The sequence below is a fragment of the Bufo gargarizans genome, chromosome 2, assembly GCF_014858855.1.
Source record: "Bufo gargarizans isolate SCDJY-AF-19 chromosome 2, ASM1485885v1, whole genome shotgun sequence".
Taxonomy (NCBI): Eukaryota; Metazoa; Chordata; class Amphibia; order Anura; family Bufonidae; genus Bufo; species Bufo gargarizans.
Window position 1 is genome coordinate 363,866,035 of NC_058081.1, and position 20,901 is coordinate 363,886,935.

The 20,901-nt window shown below is 45.2% G+C and overlaps 1 protein-coding gene across 1 annotated transcript in view; it reads left to right on the forward strand.

The window, feature by feature from the left end:
- The first annotated feature begins 11,999 nt into the window (after positions 1–11,999).
- CPEB4 (cytoplasmic polyadenylation element binding protein 4) overlaps positions 12,000–20,901 on the forward strand; it is a 61,698-nt gene continuing 52,796 nt past the window's right edge. The window contains exons 1-2 of the mRNA XM_044280736.1: positions 12,000–12,320; positions 12,434–13,900. Of these exons, the coding sequence (XP_044136671.1) occupies positions 12,788–13,900 (1,113 nt within the window). The 5' untranslated portion in view covers positions 12,000–12,320; positions 12,434–12,787. The remainder of the gene's footprint in view (positions 12,321–12,433; positions 13,901–20,901) is intronic.

Consider the following 20,901-nt stretch of genomic DNA (forward strand, 5'->3'; position numbering starts at 1 on the left):
TTTCTGATCCGATCCTTATCTGTTTTTTTGCATCCGAGTTGCATCCTAGTGTATTCCGTTTTTCAATGATCCAATAGACTGGCTGGCTCTGATCAGCGAAAATGGACATGAATAGGACATGTACTAAAAATATCGGAATGGATACACGGATCCATTAAAATAACTGAAGTGTACATTATGCCGCTGAAATGCATAGGCTCTATTGCAATCCAAGCAGCATCAGTTATAAAAATGGATGTCATGTACAAGGCGCCTAAGGGTATGTTCACATATGCGCTGTCCCTACATAGGAACCAGAAAATCAAAATTGCCGGATCCAGCATATGCCGGACACCACTGCTGCGCAATAAATCCTATTGGCTGTAATGGGGTCTGTCGGGTTTACGGCATGGATATCAGCATCGTAAGATGGATCAGATATACGGGGAGCACAACGCTCATGTGAACTGAGCCTAAAAAGTTATAGTTTTACAATAAAATCATTTGATGAAAAAAAAAAAGGAAACAATCTGAGTTAATATGAACAAAAAGGTATGTCTACACAGCGCGGCCATGCTTCGATCATGTATGCAGGGATAATTACGACTCAGTTGTATAGCCGGTCTGCACTGTTAATGGTTGCGCAGTACTGAAGGTGTAACATGGTTATTACGAATCTGCAGCGTAATACAGTTATCAGCTAAGAAGATGAGATTTTCCAAATGTCATGTACGTGGTGCGGAAATTGAACAGCGGTGTGGATTTTTCACTTATTTGTGTGGATTTTCAGTGTAGATTTCACCCTTTGAAATGCAAATTGTGAGACCTGGGGTAATTCGATATCAAAAATCAGCGAAAAAATCTGCAAGTAACGCAGGAAGATTGGTGCTGACTTTGTGCAAAACATAAAAATCTGCATAGAAAATCCACATAAACTACACTACTTTGGGCATGTGCTCTAAATGGTGTCCAACAATCAGCAGTGGCATGTTTTGGGTCAATACTAGTTTTTAGGCTACCTCTGGATATAGAACAGTATTTTCATCCACCGACAGCAAACAGAGATCATGAAAAATGGTGAGCACTTAAAAGACATATAATAATAATAATAATACTATCTTAGAATATCTTAAAACAAAAATCCTCCATAGAAAAACCTAAGCATAAATGACATTTTTGAGAAGTTGTTGTCAAGAAATGAAGCACAGACACAGGGTTGCAGTGGAAGAGGTAACATTGGTAAATGATACTGGTTGCGGAGCTTTGCTCACTGGTGCATGAAGCCCTTATACAGTATTAAGCATTATTTTTCAGTACTGTAATTTAATTCCTAGAACCGAAACTACACAGGTTCATGGGAAGGCTGGAGTATACAAATCCTATGAGAGGGTTTCAAAAACAACAGGGTGTTGTGAGACGATTTGGAGTTAAAACTTCTTGTGTCTTGAATAATTCGGGGTTTCGCTCTGGTAGATAGGGTAAGCGGGTGCAGTACAGAGGCAAAGTACAAGTTCTTAAAGAGGACCTTTCACTAGAATAAAAAATCTAAACTAACTATATAGACATTTAGAGCGGCACCCAGGGATCCCCCTGCACTTACTATTATACCTGGGCGCCGCTCTGTTCTCCCAGTATAGGCTCCGGTATCTTCATATGTTAGGCTCCACCCAGGGGAACCTGCCGGCGTCTCATTCTCCCAGGCTGTAGCGCTGGCCAATCGCAGCGCTCAGCTCATAGCCTGATTGGCCAGCGCTATAGCATGGGAGAATGAGACGCCGGCAGGTTCCCCTGGGTGGAGCCTAACATATGAAGACACCGGAGCCTATATTCTAGTGAAAGGTCCTCTTCAACTCAAAGCATCAGTGTTTATTCACACTTGAGGCAATTGCACAAAACAGCAGGTAACTTTGCAGTCTTGGTGTTAATTCACACACAATGGAAAGTTCATATAACACAAGTGACCTTGCTGGCAGTTCTGCCTCCAGCAGTCCACACAGGCTTTAGGGGGCCTGTTTCCCCAGTGTGCTGCTCTGAGCCATTCAGCACGACACAAAGACTCAGATTCCAAAAACAGAGACATCTCTGCTGAGCCCAGCTGCCTATTTAAGGACAGTCAGGTGCTGCCAAAACCCAGACCTCTGGCTATAAATCAGCCCAGCAGCACATGCTGGGAGGAAAATACCTGTTTTCCTAGCCCAAACCTCTCACTGTGTCACAGTATCTATGATCCTGTTAGTTTGGGTCATTAGACCTGCAGTTAAGATTTTCAACATAATGTACTGTAATATGTAATGTTATACTTATGTGAAACTGGACTTACCGTTCATTTGTAGATTACCCCCAAATATACATTATCTGCGACCTGAAGATACAAATATCTGGGGGCTTGTCCCTTCCTCTGGAAGCTGAACAGAGTAGGTCATGAGCTGAACAGTCACCTGCATACAGAAATATTCACCCTGTAAGATCCTGCAATAGATACAGAAGAAAGTATGACGATGGCAGCACCAGCCTATGCAGGCATGTCACGCTAGTAAGGGATCAAGCACAGAAAATTACAAATAATACAAAAAACTCTAAAAAGGACAATGTATTAGTCAGTAAGAAGTTAGCGCATCCGACAAAGTTTAGTAATTATATTTTTCCATCTTGTAAAGATATTGGCATTTTTCTATTCTGTTGTGTCAGACATTTTATCAAAAGAGACACCTGAAAATGCCTTAAACGGTAACTAACCCTTTAGACAAGCTTGTTTAAAAATGTTCTAAATCCCCTTAAATTCATATTTTAAACATACTTTTTTTTAAATGTTTTTTGCCGTTTCACTAAACAAATGGGCACATGATGTTAGGGATCTTGCTTGTGCCAGGATTTAGCTAAACCGAGCGGGCACAGGCAGGAGCAGCGATGTGTGAAATCTGTCCACCTCTGACGTGTCAACGTTGTACTGACTGTACAGCCAATAGACACCTGAACTTCATGTGCCTCTTTGTTTAGTAAATCAGCAAAATCCATAAATATTAGAAAAATTTAGGGCATTTCGAAAAAAAATTCAAGATTTGTCCGAAAACAAACTACGACTGTACTACTTAGCATGTAGTAAGGAGAACAAAGTAACATTTTTACCATCTGCTTTTCAGAAGTAAATAAAAACTGACACCCAATATGGCTGCATTTCCTGTGGCCACAACACAAAAAAAAGACAATACCCATACAAGTTAATGGGCCACGCAAAAACGCATTTTCTTATTTTGTACAAATATATTTGCCCAATGTGAGTATGGCTAGATTCACACTGTCGTTTTGAGATCCGGTAGGCTGTTTGGGCAGGGAACAGCCTGCCCGATCCCTCTGCATTCCGGCATTGCCAGAAGCTACTGCATCTCTGTCCGGCCCCCATTCACTGTAATGGGGACTGGCAGAGATCCGGCCAAAAACTGGCAAATATGCTGAAAATTGTCCGGACGAAAACTGTGAATGGGTGGGGGGTGTCAGGTAGGGTCCGGCAGTGCTGGGTCCAAACATCTCCAGCAGCCTGCTCCCTGCTGGAACAGCCTGCCAGAGGTGTTTTAATGCTAGTGTGAAACTAGCCTATCTTTCCACGGGTTCTTTTCTTGTGAGCAAAAATGAATTGCACGGGGAAGCTTTTCCATTTTTTTAAGTTTCAGATACAATTTGTGTTAAGGCTTAATTAGGGAATTATAGGAACAGACAGCCTCCCCACTCTCGAACTCTGAAGAAGTATCACTTCTCTTGGACCATCCAGTGGTCATGAGGAATTAGTTAGGCCATTCCAATTCATTTCTGTATTTACCCTGCACCTGCCGGACCATCGATGCACGAGAAAGGCAGTGTCCTTACTTTGATCTAGTCTAGAAATTGTAAGTATTTATGATAGTTGATCAGTTCCATCTATTGACTGGTCTTCGGCTGATTTCACATGGCCATGTCACGGCCATCTTTCTTGGACCAACTGCTGGTTCATGTGACCCAAACTCACTGTGTGATGTATGATGCTGTGAGGTCCAGCTCAACCGTGGGCTTTTGTTCCATACTCAAATGATGCTGTAAGTACAGGACATTAGACCCACGGTCAGAAGGATCATAGATCACTGTGAGTCAGTGTTTGGCCCATGAGAGCCACAGGTGGTCTGGAAAATGTGGCTGTCACAAGGACTGCATTTCAAGGATCACGCACAGTCATGTGAAAGCGGCTTTATATGCGAGTCTATTTCATAGGTATTACTAAAGGCTCCATTTTAATATTTTCACCCTGTTGTTTTCTGCTCAGACTTGTGAAACGCTAGGGATGGATGTAATTGTGACTCTGGCACAACTATTTTTACTGTTGTCAGTAATACCATGCCCTTTTAGAGGCACAATGCAGCTCTGTCAGGTGCACCAGGCCTTTGTGTAAAATTTAGGCACTGAGGTTTTCAAGCTGTGAAAAAATGCAGCTTGTAAACTGCTGAGTCTGAATCAAGTCATAAAGGGGTTCCCCGGGCCCAAAATGTATTTTTATGTGCCGAACTTACCACAAAAATTGCAGCCTTGGCTCCCCAAATATTTTTTCTTTCAATTTTGGCCCATGTTTTCTGCCTCAACACTAATGGCCTGGATGTTTTGAAGCACAATTTGGCGTAGATACTTCAGGGAAGAGATGCATCCCCAAGGCTGCCTGTCTGCAAAGTATGAGACATCAGTAATTATGCTTGTATACTGCAGTGGACCGGATTTCAACGGAGAAGGTTAGGAGTGCCAGATTCTGGACCAAGCCATTCACGTGACTGCAGAGGAAGAAAACGGCAGCGCGTTGGCCAGATAAGCGATTTCGCTTATAGTTTTAAGTAGTGTTTTTCTGCTGTAAAATGCCAGCTTCACACATTGTCTGAAGGTCTACAGGAAATATAAAACATAGGACTAGGGTCACTGTAAAAGCACAGAACTTGTACTTTCTACTTTGAGTGTCCAAATTTAAGGTTTTCAAAACGGATACAATTGGTGGCATATTGTTAGGATATTCCACCAATGTCAGATAGGTGTGGGTCCAGTACCTACTTTATTTCTAGAACAATGCTCCCAAAGTGAACAAGCCATGCATGCACGGCCACCCTCCATGCATTTCTATGGGAGTGCCGAAAATAGGCAAGCACTGGCTCCGTTATTTCTGGCAGTTCCATAGAGCTGAAAGGAGCAGAGGCTGCGCTTGTGCGGTGCTTTCTCCATATATTTCTATGTGAGCTCCTAATTTATGCCAACTACGCCACGTGGCTACTTTTGGCACTACCACAGAAATGAATGGAGGGTAGCTGTGCAAGCGCGGTGCGCTCTGTGTTCCACAGATAGGTGCAGTTCCCAGAGGTGGGACGCATGAGTATCTGACATTGTTGGCATATCCTTGCCATATGCTACCAATGTTTGAGGTAAAACAACCCCTTTAAGCACTTCTATATAGGCACTACTGAAAGCATTTTGGCTAGTAATATCACAGTATGGTTTGGCAATGCTACAGTGCAAGATTGTAAAGCACTAGCTAGTGTTACGATCAGCAGAACGTGTCATTTAGCATCCTCTCCCAGCCTTGCTGGACATTTATGAGAACCACATAAGAACTAGGGTGGAAAGGATAATTAAAGACTTTACTTATCCGGACCACTGTTTGTTCTCAATGATGAGGTCAGGTAAGAGGTATTGTAGCCTGAGAACAAATACTGAAAGGTTTAAGAAGAGTTATGGTCGGTTTACATAGCCCGATAGTTAGCCAGATTATGAATATCCCTGCAAACGCTCATTCTTGACAATCTGCCCGTGTAATGGTGCAGCCAATCAACGACTGAAATACTCGTTCATCGGGTGAAACTGTTGTTCAGGCAGGCAAGTAAATTATAGTTTCTGGCCTGCAGATTGTGTGGTCTAAACATGACTCTGCTGCCCAGAAACGATGCGGCTGTATGAGGACGAGCGATCGCAATAGCATGTAAATGCAGCGCTTCACCCCCACTGAACGAGCCGCCAGTTGTAGTGAAGGAACGCTTCCGTCTCGATAATCAGCTGCTCCTCACCCAGTGTAAACCACCATTACTTTCCCCAGGCAGTAATTTCCCCACATGGTCTGAAAGTGTATAATAAAGGAATGGACTGGTAGATATTAAGAACTAAGATATAGGTCTCCTTTAGATTACAGCGTACTATGTGTATATATTTGTATTACTATTATTGCACATGGAGGGGTGGACATGGCAGGAAAACATTTGCTGTTGCCATTTTTATTAATTAGATAGTGTTTTTTACCTTACTAGTTTCTTATGCAGCATGCTGCTGCTCGTAGACCCCTTTCAGATGGGCGAGAATTCCGCGCGGGTGCAATGCGTGATGTGAACGCATTGCACCCGCACTGAATCTGGACCTATTCACTTCAATGGGGCTGTTCACATGAGCGGTGATTTTCACGCATCACTTGTGTGTTGTGTGAAAATCGCAGCATGCTCTATATTGTGCGTTTTTCACGCAACGCAGGCCCCATAGAAGTGAATGAGGCTGCGTGAAAATCGCAAGCATCCGCAAGCAAGTGCGAATGCGGCGCGATTTTTAGGCACGGTTGCTAGGAGACGATCAGGATGGGGACCTGATCTTTATTATTTTCCCTTATAACATAAGGGAAAATGATAGCATTCTGAATACAGAATGCATAGTAAAATAGCGCTGGAGGGGTTAAAAATAATTAGATGGACCATGTGATGACCGCAGTGACGTCATCCAAAGTCCCTTAGCCAGGTCCTGTAGAAAGAAGAGGAGATCCGCTATGCCAGGCATGCTCAACCTGCGGCCCTCCAGCTGTTGTGAAACTACAACTCCCACAATGCGCTGCTGTAGGCTGATAGCTGAAGGCTGTTCGGGCATGCTGGGAGTTGTAGTTTTGCAAAAGCTGGAGGTTGAGCATGCCTGCGCTACGCGATCAAGTGGATGGGGTTAGTTAAATTTGTTTATTATTTTTAACCCCTCTAGCCCTATTAGACTATGCATTCTGTATTAAGAATGCTATTATTTTCCCTTATAACCATGTTATAAGGGAAAATAATACAATCTACACAACACTGATCCTAAACCCAAACTTCTGTGAAGAAGTACGGGTCTGGGTACCAAACATGGTGATTTTTCTCACACACGTGCAAAACGCATTAAAATGCTTTGCACTTGCGCAGAAAAATCGTGCATTTTCCCACAACGCACCTGCATCTTTTGCCCGGGCCCTCACATGCAATGCCCGTGTGAAAGAGGCCTTAGTATATTTTCAGGTGTTTTAACAACACCTTCTCTATAGGTGAAAAACACCTTTAAAAAAATGCTAGTGGTAAGCCACACTGTGTGTAAAAAGAACACCTGAAAAATAGAAAAAGGACAAAAAAGGAAAAGCTGTAAGGATCTGCAAATTTAGGGCTCTTTCACACCTGCATTCTTTTGTTCCGGCATAGAGTTCCGTCGTCGGGGCTCTATGCTGGAAGAATCCTGATCAGTTTTATCCTAATGCATTCTGAATGGAGTGAAATCCGTTCAGGATGCATCAGGATGTCTTCAGTTCCGAACCGGAACGTTTTTTGGCCGGAGAAAATACCGCAGCATGCTGCCCTTTTTGCTCCGGCCAAAAATCCTGAACACTCGCCGCAAGGCCGGATCCGGAATTAATGCCCATTGAAAGGCATTGATCCGGATCCGGCCTTAAGCTAAACGTTGTTTCGGTGCATTGCCGGATCCGACGTTTAGCTTTTTCTCAATGGTTACCATGGCTGCCAGGACGCTAAAGTCCTGGCAGCCATGGTAAAGTGTAGTGGGGAGCGGGGGAGCAGCATACTTACCGTCCGTGCGGCTCCCGGGGCGCTCCAGAGTGACGTCAGGGCGCCCCAGGCGCATGGATCACGTGATCGCATGGCACGTCATCCATGCGCATGGGGCGCTCTGACGTCATTCTGGAGCGCCCCGGGAGCCGCACAGACTGTAAGTATGCCGCTCCCCACTACTACTATGGCAACCAGGACTTTAATAGCGTCCTGGCTGTCAGAGTAACACTGAAAGCATTTTGAAGACGGATCCGTCTTCAAATGCTTTCAGTACACTTGCGTTTTTCCGGATCCGGCGTGTAATTCCGGCAAGTGGAGTACACGCTGGATCCGGACAACGCAAGTGTGAGAGGCCTTAGCAAGTAGCAGAAATTTCTTAAGATCTGCAGATGATCTCATTTTCAAGCACCTAGCTCCAATCTGTGGCACGTGGAAGGGGCATAAAGCCAGATTGAAAGCAACGTTTTATTTACGTACGTGAAATCTCAAAATTTACACCTGCATGTTCTAGTGGTTGGGAGAACAATGATGAACTGGAATGACGGCAAGATGTGCACAGAAGCGAACCCCTGCCTGGATGGATAGTCTAAGGCCTGCATGCACACGACTGTTTTGATCCGCATCCGAGCCGCAGTTTTTGCGGCTTGGATACGGACCCATTCACTTCAATGGGGCAGCAAAAGATGCGGACAGCACTCTGTGTACTGTCTGCATCTGTTGCTCCGTTCCGTGGTCCGCAAAAAAAAAATATAACCTGTCTTATTCTTGTCCGTTTTGCGGACAAGAATAGGCAGTTATATCAATGGCTGTCCGTGCCGTTCCGACACGGACGCCATGAGTGTTTTACGGATCCGCAATTTGCAGACCGCAAAACACACAATGGTCGTGTGCATGAGGCCCAATTAGAAGAATGGCTCGTAATGATCCACTACGTGAAAGTAGATGTCAAAACCGAAGCCTAGGGCAGTAAACAATGTCTACACAAACCATCAGAATGCGTTTTCACGACATTGGGCTATGAGCCAGATGTCCAGTTACAAGTGTTCCACTGACCTCATGCCACCTCTAAAGCAACATGGTGCACAGCAAGACAACAATGGAGCCTGAAATAGAGGTCTTTCCTCTTCAGCGATGAGCTCTGCTTTTGTCTCACACGCAATGATAGTCAGAGATTGGTCTGGAGACCCAAGACCATGAAAAGGCCTTCACAAGGACATGTAACAGAATCCTACTCCTGGGATTATGGTGTTGGGTGGCATAAAATACAGTACCCATACCCGTCTAGGCACACTAACAGCTTGGATGGTACCAGTGATATGGCCATTTCTCCAAAGTGTCCCAGGAGCCACTTTTCAACAGGACACCAGGCCACATGTTGCTTCAGCTACTGTGAGCAGCCTGCATGGCCTAAACGTGTTACCATGGGATGTAGCATCTCCAGACTTGTCTCCCATTTGGCACATCTGGGACGTCTTCGGTCAGCAATTTCTGTTGGCAGCAGATGATGATTTGCATGTCCTAGAGCTATAATGGCTAACCTTCAACACTCCAGCTGTGGTAAAACTACAACTCCCAAGATGAAGACTTGCTTGGCTGTTCTCAGAACTTCATAGCAATGAATGCATGCTGGGAGTTGTAGTTTCAACACAGCTGGAGTGCCAGAGGTTAGCCATCACTGTCCTAGTGGGTTCAGTGTGGCAGAACATTTCTCAGCCATTACTAACCTCATGGACAGCACGCGAAGGCATGTAAGTGCACGGATTTCTGCGTGTGGCACTCATACCAAATACTGAATAAATAGATGCTTTGAATATTTTGTTTACATTTTTATCATTTGCATATCCTTAACATGCCTATCGAGCCTATGATTTCCAGAATTCCACAACTTTTCCTTCTTGGTGATGATTGTGCTTATTCTGTTTTTTCTTTTTTTAACCATTACAAAAAAACTGCCAGAGCCAAAATGTATGTGTTTAAGGACCCTAAAGGAGAAAGTGAAAGCTTTATGAATCACTTTATTTGGTGTCCATTCTAAGCTTTGGTTTCAGAAAAACTGCACGAAAAAAACAAAACAGACACACACTACTTTTTCTCCTTCTTTATTTAGAAATATTTTTCAAATAGTAAAGTAAAAAAATGAAAATAGCAAAGTAAAAAATGTCAGCATGCGGGCTGTCAGTACCCGACAACTAGTTGGGCTCTGTGCACCTTCTGTTAGAGGCTAACAACAGATATAGGCATATAGGGCCAGATTTATCATTAGCTAAAGGCCGAATGCACACGTCCGTGAGCGGTCCGTGGAACCGCGGCCTGGATTCCTGCTGAGAGCAGGAGCGCACGGCGTCATTGGTTGCTATGACGCCGTGCGCTCCCTGCTGCCGGCACAGTACAGTAATACACTAGTATAGATCATACCAGTGTATTACTGTATTGCGGCGGCAGCAGGGAGCGCACGGCGTCATAGCAACCAATGAGGCCGTGCGCTCCTAAACTCAGCAGGAATCCAGCCCGCGGTTCCACGGACCGCTCATGGCCGTGAACAACGGCCGTGTGCATTCGGCCAAAGTCAAATTTATGGTGTGAAAAAGTTGCAAAATTTTGCGCATCTGTACAACTGCGCTATGCTCTCCAGTTTTCTGAAAGTGGCCGTGTTTTCTTATGTAAATCAATCTCTAGACAGATTTACTATTGCGACAATTCAAAAAAGTCGCAAAAAATGGTGCAATTTCACTCCAGTGAGGACTATGCTTATGTTGGGAAAGTTATATATATATATATATATATATGTCCTGCGCTTATTACATTGGCATCAAACAGAAGACTCTTTATACCTTTTTTTACCCTTTTACCTGGTGAATCTATATTTTCTAATTCTTCTAAATCAGGTAATGATATAGAATTGTTTGCAGGTAGATTACTTTGGTTGGAAGATGCTGGTAGTTCTTGAGTTGAATCAATATTTAAAAGCCTGCATTGCTGAGGACCATAATTTTGTTGAAGAAATTTGGCAAAAAGATCTGTCATCAAAGATGGGTCCATGTTTGCCATGTTCTCTTAGGTACAACGAAGGCCTCATGCACACGACCGTTGTTCTGGTCCACATCCGAGCCGCAGTTTTTACTGCTCGGGTCATCGCGCCGCTTGCACCGGCCTCTGATAGGCTGTCGGCCTAGTGCTGGCAGCCTATCAGAGGAACAGGGAGGGGACACACCTCTCCCTCCCCTGCCGGCTGCCGCAGCACAGACTTTTGTATCGCCGTCCTGAGGATGGCGATAAAGATGACTATAAAGATGAGTTAGTGTTTCCACAATGGAAGCACAGAACTCATCTCCTGCTGTGCCTTGCCGGCGCCCCACTTCTGACAGCGCTCCGGGCGGCCACCCGGTCCAAGAAACGGCCCTGGTCACAGCAGTGGTCGGCGGCTCAGGTCATTCCGGGACACTGCATTGGGTGACTGGGATCCGGGACAGACTCTCCCAGATATTCAGAATCTATCCTGAGGATAGGTCATCATTATTGCACTCCCTGAAGACCCCTGTATATAAAATAGGTATATCGAGGTACACCTGACCCTCTTGTAACCTCCGTCAGGTGAATGAGGCTCTAAGGACACATCAGATGTGTGCGCTGGGCATTTTCTACAGTCTGGCACAGGGCTTTACATTATGAGTGTGTGTATATATATATATATATCTATATAACAGCATGGCACCCTACCTTATTCTACAGAAACACTATCCAGATTTTAACCAGTCTGGGTCTATCTGTGTTTGCACAGTGGAGCAGGCCCACGTATACTTATAATACAGCAAGTGCTGTGTGTACATATCCTGCCTATCACCAGCAGACAACACCCAAACCTCCTCTGGCTGACCTCATTAGACGCACTGTACACATCCCTTCAGCGGCGACCTTACTGGGCGGAGCTATGACGAGTGACCTTCATGGGAGGAGCCAAGCTCCCCCTACTTACTCGGCACCACGTGACCTTTGCGTCACCACAGTCTTCTTCCTCTTTTGACCTTCTAGGGCGTGGCTTGTGCGGCACTCTCTAGAAGCTGCAGGTCTAAGCATAACTTTTATCCCGCCCACCCGAGTCCTCCTTCGCCTCCCCATTGGCTGACGCTAAGCCGGGGGGTTGCCCTCTGTCTCCCGAGTACGCGAACCGGAAGCGCCTCTTGCTCCAGCTGGTTGTCATTTCTGTGTGTGCTCGGTCCTGACTAGAAGGACGGGGAGGAGCAGCGGAGACGGACAGAGCCTGACGAGAGACGCGCATAGAGGGATCATCATCCCCCCTCCCCCGCTCCCCGAGACCGACACAGAGACCCCCTTCTTCTTCTTCTTCCTCCTTTCCCCCGATACACGTCCATCACTCGCTGCCCTTCACCCTCTCCGCTCGTTTTTCTGTCACACCGGGGCGGGGGAGCAGAGGCAACCATATGCTGTAATGTCACAGAGACAGGGAGGCGAGCTCCTGCGCTGTCACTGAAGAGCTGGCTTCATGAGGTAATACTCTGTCGTCTGGGGGTTGTGAGGTGCTGGCCGCGGCTGGGTGACGGTTCCTTATATTGAGAGACGTCATAATACTTTCCTGTGTCTTTTCTCTGGCTGCTGGGCAGGGTGCTGAGAGGAGGAGGACACCACCACTACCACCACACGGAGGAGAAGACCACAGCGAGGCCTCTGCCTTCATACCTATTAGCTGTGCTCTCCATGACAGAAAGCTCCCCATTGATCTCTGGGCTGCACTACATGGATTGAATCTGGGGAGAGGCACAACCCACATTCACTAAACCAAAGAATCACTTGGTAGATTCCAGCCCCGGTTTCCTCTGCCTGACACCAGGCAGTGGTAAATGTCTGACAAGGATCACCATTAGAAGGTGTGGAGATTTTGTATGCACTAAGCACAATTTGGCTTCGAGCAGAAAGGAAACCGACGCAAATTTTTGCTCTGAAAAAATTAGTACTAAATGGGGGATTACGGGTTTGGAGTGCTGGTGCAAAATAACACTGGGAATAAATCGGCGTTTCCAGTCAGGTTTCATCAACATTTGCAGCCTACTCACCACCATCAGAATGCCACCCCGAGCCCCGCCGCTTTCATAAATAACACCGCTGCCAATGGCAGTAGTGCCGGCTCAGCATGGCTCTTTCCTGCCACGGCTGCCCATAACATCCAGGATGAGATTCTGGGCTCCGACAAATCCAAATCTCAACAGGAACAGCAAGAGTCCTTAGAAAAACAGCAGCTTTCCCCTAGCCAAAGCCAGGAGGCGGGGATCCTACCTGACCCCGAGAAGGTGAAATCTGAGGAAAATCCAGGAGACAGCTCTTCGGAAAACGGGAAGGAGAAAATAAGAATCGAGTCTCCTGTGTTGACAGGGTTTGATTACCAAGAGGCGTCAGGGCTGGGGTCTTCAAACCAGACCCTGACCTCCTCTGCATCTCCCCTCACGGGGTTCAGCAATTGGTCAGCTGCTATCGCCCCTTCTTCTAACACTATCATTAATGAGGATGCAAGTTTCTTTCACCAGGGAGGGGTCACTGCCGCTTCGGCAAATAATGGTGCTTTGCTGTTCCAAAATTTTCCTCACCATGTCAGCCCCGGGTTTGGAGGTAGCTTTTCTCCACAGATTGGACCCATGTCTCAACATCACCCCCACCACCCCCATTTTCAGCATCACCATAACCAACATCAACAGCAAAGGAGGTCTCCTGCCAGTCCACACCCACCCCCGTTCCCCCACAGAAATGCTGCTTTTAACCAACTACCCCATTTGGCCAACAATCTCAATAAACCCCCCTCTCCATGGAACAGCTACCAAAGCCCATCACCTACACCATCTTCTTCATGGAGCCCTGGTGGTAGTGGATATGGAGGATGGGGTGGGTCCCAAGGTAGGGATCACCGTAGAGGACTTAATGGAGGAATAACGCCCTTGAATTCCATCTCGCCCTTAAAGAAGAATTTTGGGAATAACCACATCCAGTTGCAGAAGTACGCCAGGCCCAACTCTGGCTTTGCACAAAAGTCTTGGATGGAAGACAGCTTGAACAGAGCCGACAACATATTTCCATTTGCGGTGAGGATGTATATTTGTGTTTTGTATGTCTTTCTGTGGGTCTGGAAATGTTGGGAATCATAAATTGGGCTGAGAAAGGAGATGTGGCATGGGAATTTTATGTGTTAGGTTTGGCCATAGTTGTAAATCGGAATGATGGCACAGGCTATGCGCCATCTTTAATGATGCCACCATTTTGTAGAGCCAACATAAATGATCCCCATTATTTCCAGTAAGTTAGTTGGCTCCTGGAAGTAGGTCTTGCGTGCATCTAAAAATGATGTCCCTGGTACCAACATCTTTGTGGCCCTGAAACATGCAGCTGATGTTTATTGATAACTCACTGGATCTATGGAGGTTCTACTGCTGGGACTCCCACCAATCCCAAGCACAAGACCCCTGTTACCCCTCAGAGCCCACTGAAATAGACAGAGGGGCAGGTCGGCCATGCACGCTGCCACTTCATCTCTATGGGAGTGCTTGACTATTTCCAGAGCTCCCATAGAGTGGCATTGGGCCGCTCCGTTCATTTTCAGGGTGGGGCTCTGACGGTAAGAGTTCCCAGTTCTCATGATCTGTGTGAGTCCCTGTGTTAGGACCCCCCCCATTAATCTAATATCCCCTATGCTATGGATAGGGGACACCTTGACAAAACTGGAGTACCCCCTTTAAGGTCTTTTCACACTGTATCTTGGCGAATACGTTAATGGACCCCATTATACTGATTTGGAGCGAACCGCATGGAATGACTCGGCAGACTGCTCCATTCTACACCATGCCATCTAGTAAGGAAACGGGGGGACCGATGGTTCTCTTGGAAACCTTGGGCGCACCCTGCTGCGGCAGAGTGAAAAGACCCTTACAAGGTAGCTGAGCCTTGATGGAGGAGGGTTCTATGCACCACTGTGTACTATACTAGTCTTTTATTGCTGGTTCTGATCCGTGCAGCCCTCTGCAGCTTCTCACACTTCCATTTGGGTTGGGTATCTATGTGCCAGCCATCCCTGGCAGTATCCATACTTGCGTCATGGTTGACCTTGAAATCTTGCAGCAGAGCTCCAGTCCTTGTCCATCCCTGGTGCTGTTTGGTGACGGGCTCTGTACATTGCAGATATCACCTCAGCATCTGGCACCGGCCCATAGCCCGAGTTCCTGTAAAAATAGACAAGGGATCCTTTATTGTCTCCAAAACAAAGGTTGCGGCTGCAGATTTTCAGGTCAGCTGATGATGCATCTCCTCAGCGGATCCATCCTGGTGGTGGTTATTTTTATCCCCGGTATGCAAGCTCTGCTGCCTGCATTCCTCCAGCCGTCCATGCAGCCCGACTGCTTTGTATTTTCTACACATCGCCAAATGGCTAACCCAGCTGTGCTGCATCCGTATGCAGGCCGTAGCTGGGGTGTTAACTCCTCCACTGCCGGTATCTATCTATCGTCGCATACTGTACAAGCAGGTGTAGTATCTGTCATGACCCCCACTGTGTGTTGGGCACCTCTAATGCCTGCAGTGAATTTTGAGCAGCCCTGGCACTTGAAAGGTTACAGTTGCTGCTCCATTACTGTAATGGTTGGTTTGTAAGTCTGTGAAGAAGATGGCATTCACCCTTCGTCGTATCCATTCAGTATGGATGTGGTAATGGGGACATATATTGGTTGCAGTCTATTTTTCTGCAGCATATGCCGGCTGTGTACGGAAGCTTTTACTGGCTAATGTTTGACTAGTATGGGATTATTTTGCTCTATGATGGTTTCCACTGTGGTATTGATGGTTGTCCTGTAGACTTAGTAGTCCTCATCCACCGTGCTCCACTGCAGCATCCAGTACTTGGCTCTTGGACAGTGTCCCACCTTCTTGTTCACTTGGCAGGTTTCTGTTAGCTGCTAATGGATCGGAAGAGCATTTGACACGACTATTGCATTGCTACAATGGGGTTATGTAAGCCTTCACATTGCAAACTGGTGGGGGGCTCTTCTTGGGCTTCTGTTGCCTTTGCTTTCTGAAAAATGAAGCAACTTTGTAGTAGGTCTTGATTTAACCCTTTCAAGACGGGGTTTTTGTTTTGTTTCCCTTATGTTTTCATTTTTTTACTCCCAGCCCTCCCAAAGCCATAACTTTTTAACAATTTCATTCCTATAGCTGTATGAGGACTTGTTTTTGCAGGACAAGATGTATTTTCTAATTGCACTGTTTACGGTTGATTAGTGTAGTGAGTAGTGGGGGGAAAAAAATCCATATGGGGTGGAATTAGAAGAAAAAAACAAAACAAACATTCCACCACAGTTTTTTTTTTTTTTTTTTTTTTTTTTTAGTTTCCTATGCAGTAAAACTGACCTGTTACTTTTATTCTCCATTTCAGTACAATTACACATCGTATAGTTTTTCTTGCGTTTGAATGTACTGAAACAAAATTCAATTTTATATGTAAAAAAAATATTTTGTTGCAATTTTTCTTACCCCCATAACTTTATTTTTATATGCTTATTTTTTGCAGGACAATCTGTACATTTCATTAATACCATTCTGAGTTATGTTTTACTTTTTGATCACTTTTTTTTTTTTTTTTGTTTTCATTTCACTGTTTTCCATACAGGTACATTTTAATAGTATGAGTGTTTTAGCACGTTCCCATGTTAACTTTTACATTTACTGTATGCATTAAAAAAAAAAGGGATTTAGGGGGGGTGATTTTAAAAAAATAATAATTTTTTTTATTACACTAGGGAGCTATAGCAAGAAACCATTAGATTGCTTTTCTCATAGACCCCAATGCATTGGCATAACACTGTTTTCCTATGGAGCCCTGCCTCAGACAGACTCTCCATAGGAACTGATGTGCGGCAGCCCTGTACCACTAGAAAGTACACAGGCTGCTGCACACTGCATCCAGCTCCCCCGATCCTTGCCAGGGGGAACCATACAATTGCCAGGAGCGTTCACTCTAAGTCTTTAGCCTCCCAGATACTGGGGGCGGTTAAATATATGTGATCGACGTTATCAGTCGCATACGTTAGTTCCGGGTGCCTGCTGCTTACAACTCATGAGCGAACCAGGCGTGGTTTAAATACCTGACCACTGTTGAAAATTTCTGTGGAGCTGTCGGAAAGGGGACTCCTTGCTGCATTTAAGGCGCTCTTCATAGGAAGTTATTGCATTCCCCAATTCTGATTTTTACAAAAGTCTACAGAGCTGGACTTGACTTAGCAATTGCCTTTCTCCAGGAACTTGGATACCCCCAGGACATAGTAAGGTCATATTGCCTAACAAGTGGACAGTGGCAAACGTGTGCACAACTGGCAGGCAGCAGATCTAGAGGGGCGTTTATGAAGATACTTACTCCACAATTCTGCTGTTAAGAAGTTGCAAATGATGCACACAACATTTGTGCCATAATTTGCAACTTTTTTAGCTGCTCGACACCTTTCTGAAGGGATGGAACTTGGCGGGAGGTGCAAGAATCTACAGTGGCCCACTGATTTTACTATAACTTTACAGAAACTGACGTGTTTATAGTTTGAGCTTCTGGTGCATGGAGTGCCAGAGGTGCCCCTAGTGTATTAAGAGGTATCGGTCGCTAAATAAATTGGGCACATTTGACTCCAGCGCACAGAGGATCAAGACGAGTGTACGTGAACACCAGTCTTGATAAATCTTCTCAATAGAGAAGTGAGCTCACCAATAGAATGAGAATGGCAAACGGATGAAGGAGATGGCAGGCACTGGAACAGATGAAAGCCAATAGATGACGATGAACGGAAAAAAAAGACTGACAGAAACGGACTATATGTATGTACAGATAGGAGAACACCATCAATGTCTCTCACCAATGGAATCGGGAACGCAACAGGACATCTCGCTGATAAATCCACATCAGACTTGCCAGAATTCAACAAAATGACCACCAGATGACACTCTATTGGTTTACTCCATAGTACACACAAATATGTGATGTTTCAGCTATATCCTAGCCTTTTTTAATTTTACGGTTGACATATCAAAAAAGGTTGTACATCCATAAGACGTCAATCAAAAACGAATCCATAATAATGCTGCAGTTGTGTCCTCACCAATCATTGAGACCAGCCATAACCAACAACTTAAATCACCAATGCTTGCGTATCCCCAGTGAAGAGTCGGGCGATCGGGATGCAGGTCACCTCATCCACATGGTCTCAATGTCCATGTATGTACTCAACACCATGGTAACATCACAAACCTCACTGCCTCTGCTTACTCAGTCACGCATGCACCACTTCAGCCTTCGAGCAGCAGCAACATCAAATAACGTAAGATGTAGTTTACCCCCTCTGACACAATTATTCTTGGAAATCATTGACAGCATGGCACGTTACCATGCTGACAATGCCAGCACAACATCTCCAGCTGACCGAGACCTACCTGCAGCGGGGCATTTGTCACCTTGGGGAGCTCAATGTCAAATGAGCTATCGCCTCTCATACTCAACCGTGTAGTTAGGCAGTTATATTCTATCTAAGGCTACTTTCACACTCGCGTTTGGTGCGGATCCGTCATGGATCTGCACAAACGCATCCGTTGAGAGAATACCACCACATGCACCCGTTCTGAACGGATCCGTTTGTATTATCTTTAACATAGCCAAAACGGATCCATCTTGAACACCATTGAAAGTCAATGGGGGACGGAGCCGTTTTCTATTGTGCCAGATCGTATGAAAACGGATCCATCCCTATTGACTTACATTGTGTATCAGGACAGATCCGTTTGGCTCAGTTTCGTCAGACGGACACCAAAATGCTGCAAGCAGTGTTTTGGTATCCACCTCCAAAGAGGAATGGAGGCGGAACGGAGTCAAACTGATGCATTCTGAACGGATCAGTTTTGGACCGTTTGTGAGGGCCCTGAACGGATCTCGCAAACGGAAATCAAACCGCCAGTGTGAAAGTAGCCTTATTCTGTCTACCACGTGCGGACTCCTGGCAGCGGCTTTGTTGAGCGAAGTGCGCATGCGCCGGCCCTGATGCGCATGCGTACTTTGCTCAACGAAGCCTCTGCCAGGAGTCCACACGGGCGCATCAGGTGAGGAAGGATTGCGGAGACGGCGCTGAGGTGAGGAAGGCGGCACTGTAGACAAGGAGGGTGACGCTAGGCACCAGACGGCGATGGGTGCGGCCGGGCACCCTGTATTAACGGACGTCCCCTTAGGCACCTTAGGTAGGTGATTGACAGGTTGTAAAAACCTGCTTTTTGGGCTAATAGAGCCACAATCAGGTTTAATTAGACCAGCTTAGGATTCATTTTATTAGTACGGACATTGGCATATGTTTAGGTTATAGGGGTAAAATCTCATGATAGAATCCCTTTTAACTTTCTGTGAGTAGTATATGTGTTCCGTTCTGTATTTATAATAATCAATGGATGATTCATAGATTTTTAAACTTTTACACCCTTGGGAATGCACTATAATCTGCAAGACAATAAGAAGAATCAATGATCCAGATAAAAATTGAGAACCAAACTTCGCAAACGGGCAACAGAATCTACAGGGATGAAGGGCTAGGAAGGAGGACTAAAAGTAAAAATACTACAAAATAAGTACAACACAGTCTTGGCTGGATTCTGTATACAAATGCCCAGATCGCACGCCATACCCGGCAACTAAAGATAAGATACCATGAACATTTAAAGGAAGGCTAACCAGTCAAGAACTCCTCCCTTAATTAACAAAGCTGAGCAAGCTGCCTCAGTATTCGGGCTCATGCACATGTCTGATACCGGCCATGTGCATTCCGTATTTTGCAGAACGGAACAGCTGGCCCCTAATAGAACAGTCCTATCTTTGTCTGTAATGTGGACAATAATAGGACATGTTCTATTTTCTTGTGGAATGGCCTTATGGACATATGGAAACGGAATACGTACAGTCATTTCCATTTTTTTTGCGGCTCCGTTGACCTGAAAGCCCTTAGTAAACAGGAGAAGATGAGGGAATGGTGAAATCCCTGCTGTTTGTAACAATCCTCCTATTTTCTGCTGGCATACTACATTTAGTAGGCCAGAAGAGAATAGATGGAAGGGAATATGACCTCAGAATCGGACTAAACAGTAAATTAGCAGTCTGTCTCCATGGAGATGTGTAGGTCTTCATTTGATGCTGTAGAAACAAAATAGTAGGACATGTTTACAAAGTTGTAAAGACCCATTACAAAGTTGCTTTATTTTCCATGTTCTATTTACTGGGAAATCTTGCACCTCAAGTAGTCAGGACAATTTTAGCATTTTTGACATGAATGAAATGGAAATAAAAAAATAAAAAAAATTCATACTAAACCCTCACACCCATATATTTTTCTGAAAGAAGTAACCGATCAGCACTATGCAATATTGCATCAAAATGTAATTTTTTAACTCCTTAATGACTGGTAAATTTTATATATATAACTTGAAAATGGTCCCAGTAAGCGGACCGAAACGTCGCTACCTGGGTGAATAAAGGATCCCACTATTTTTTCACCTGACGGATGTGCTGCGGTGTGCTATATATATATATATATATATATATATATATATATATATATATATATATATATATATATATATATAATTTTTTTTTTTTAGGCTACTTTCACTCTCGCGTTCGGTGCGGATCTGTCACAAATCTACTCAGACGGATCCGTTCAGATAATACAACCATCTGCATCCGTTCAGAACAGATCCGTTTATATTATCTTTAAAGGGGTTTTCTCATCTCAGACAATGGGGGGCATATTGTTAGGATATGCCCCCATTGTCTTATACCTATATCGAGAACGGAGCCCCGAAGGAGAGCACACTGTGCATGCGCAGCCGCCCTCCAATTATTTCTAAGGTGCTGAAAATAGCTGAGCGCTGGCTCAGCTATTGCCGTCTGCCCTATAGAAACGAATAGGAGCATGGGCTGCGTATGCGCGGCACGCTCCGATTCACTTCTATGGGAGAGGCGGAGATTAGCGCTTGGTGGTGGACGGACCCCGGGAAATCTCGGGTCCTCCAGCCACAGCCCTTC